At 36.3% G+C, this 2071-nt stretch overlaps 1 protein-coding gene across 2 annotated transcripts in view; it reads right to left on the bottom strand.

Annotated features, from left to right (window-relative positions):
* Positions 1-446: 446 nt before the first annotated feature.
* LOC107743106 (histone deacetylase 6-like) overlaps positions 447-2071 on the bottom strand; it is a 14199-nt gene continuing 12574 nt past the window's right edge. For both annotated transcript variants that reach the window (XM_016556220.1, XM_016556221.1), the window contains exons 26-28: positions 1769-1915; positions 1255-1383; positions 447-1079 (exon numbers count right to left, since the gene is read on the bottom strand). In XM_016556220.1, coding sequence (XP_016411706.1) covers positions 1011-1079; positions 1255-1383; positions 1769-1915 — 345 coding nt within the window. In that variant the 3' untranslated portion in view covers positions 447-1010. The remainder of the gene's footprint in view (positions 1080-1254; positions 1384-1768; positions 1916-2071) is intronic.

The following is a 2071-nucleotide window of genomic DNA, read 5'->3' as shown; positions in this document are numbered from 1 at the left end:
AACAAATCATATATATATATATATATATATATATATATATATATATTTTATTATTTATTTTTTTTATGTTAGAGAGAGAGCGAGAGATCTATTTAAAAAAATAAAACACTATAACACTTTTAAAAAAATCTGCATAACTAAAGAAAATAAAACACCATTATACATACAAACATATGTATATATATTTCTTATATTTATATGTTTGTTGTAAAAGTATTACAGTTAATAATATTGTCTAATATATGTAATATTGTATTTATATATATTTCTTATTTGTACACATTTGGTACTAGTATTGCAACCTTTATGAGTAAATAAGGCACAAAGGTGTACCTTTTGAAAGGGTACCGGCCCAGTGACGGCTTATGTACCTTTTTTCTGAGAGTGTATAATTATAGAACAGAAGAAGCATGGAACAGAAAAGTTATTTATGTTTATTTAACATTAAAAAAAGAAAAGAAACACAAAGTAACTCATTACAGCCTGTCCTCAGATGCTGTTTAAGTAAATATTGCACTGTTTATTGCTTTCAGTTTAAGGTGGTTTTGTAATTTCCACAGTTTGATCGTCTTGGCCGGGAGTCATACAATGAAGACAGGAATGCTTCAACAGTGCGGTGCAAACGCTGTTGGTTGTGCATTGAGAACGTAATACATTTGAAACACTAAATACTACCGATTTGGCTGGTGTGGTTTTAGCACCGTGCTACCATTCCTCTGAAAGAACTCTTCATAAAATCAAAGTATTGTTTGGAAAAAAAAGAGAGGGCAGCTTTTAAAAACGAAGATTTCCTTTAAAATCAAACAAATTCCGTTAATAAAATCAGTATTTTGGCAAACAACCTCACAATTGGCACAAGGAGAATCTATGAAATATAGATGGAAGTTCAAGACACACAAGTGAGGAAAGAAGACAGATGAGATGAAGAAACTTGCTTCCACTACAGTTCAGTTTGGTCTCTTCACTGCATCTACATGCATGCAAACACACGCTTCCTTCTCTCTGCTGGTTTAGTTGAAAGGAGGAATCTCCTCTCCAAACTTCACGAGGTGAGCGGTATTTTTGGCTTCATGGAGCACCTGTGTGTGCGGAGACAGACAGTGACACAGTTGCTGTACATATGTACTGAATATGTGCATGTTAAATCTGACAGTTACAATTTAATTAATTGTACAACATTACAACAATACAAAATGAACATGTTGTCATTCATCATTCAGCAGAGTACAGAACCGTGATCTGGGCGGCACACACCTTGTTGTGGACGTATGACTCACAAGCGTAGCACCAGACAGAGAGGTCAGCGAAGCTCAGCACCATAGGGTGACCCGACTCCTGCCCGTGGGTCACCATGTGCTGCTTCACATAACGCCCGCAGAGCACCTGAGGTACAAATTATTTTTTTGTAATGATTGCTTTTACACAGTGGAGCTATGTAATTCCATGTATTCCCTGATGGGTAATAATTTATATATTGCAAATAAAACATGAATCGAATCATTCACTATTTTCTATGCATTCTTAAAAACTAACAACTCATATATAGGATTGAAGTGATGTACATTCCCTTACATCCTACATTTTTTCATACATTTCCCACATTTTTTGCATTTGCATGCACGCTTAGTGAATGAGACCAGGAGGAGTCAGTGACAAGCCGTAACTCTAAACTTCATTCAGCACTCTGTAAAGCTGCTACATGAATGAGTTTGGCTCATCTAGTCTATGTGTTGTTTTTGCTGTGACTTTGAGCATCATTAGCTGTCACCTTGTAGCAGAAGAGGCAGATCCAGTTTTCTGTATCACCTCCACACTCTTCACACGGCAGGAAGACATCGATGCCACCTGCGGGCACCGGTCGCACTGACTCCAAGTGTGGGCACCATGGCAACGGGTCCACCGCATACATGGTGTCCTAGCAACAAAAGCCACATGATTGTATAACCATTTAAATTCACATTTACAATATCGCCAGCTCCAGCTCTCAGTGACAACAACATTCTTAAATTCACCAACATATATATATATATATATATATATATATATATATACATACATACAGAGTTGGATA

Source organism: Sinocyclocheilus rhinocerous, unplaced genomic scaffold (genome assembly GCF_001515625.1).
Source record: "Sinocyclocheilus rhinocerous isolate Xijiao unplaced genomic scaffold, SAMN03320098_v1.1 scaffold797, whole genome shotgun sequence".
NCBI classification, from domain to species: Eukaryota; Metazoa; Chordata; class Actinopteri; order Cypriniformes; family Cyprinidae; genus Sinocyclocheilus; species Sinocyclocheilus rhinocerous.
The sequence above is the reverse complement of the archived record's forward strand: the minus strand, read 5'-3'. Positions and strand labels throughout refer to the sequence as shown.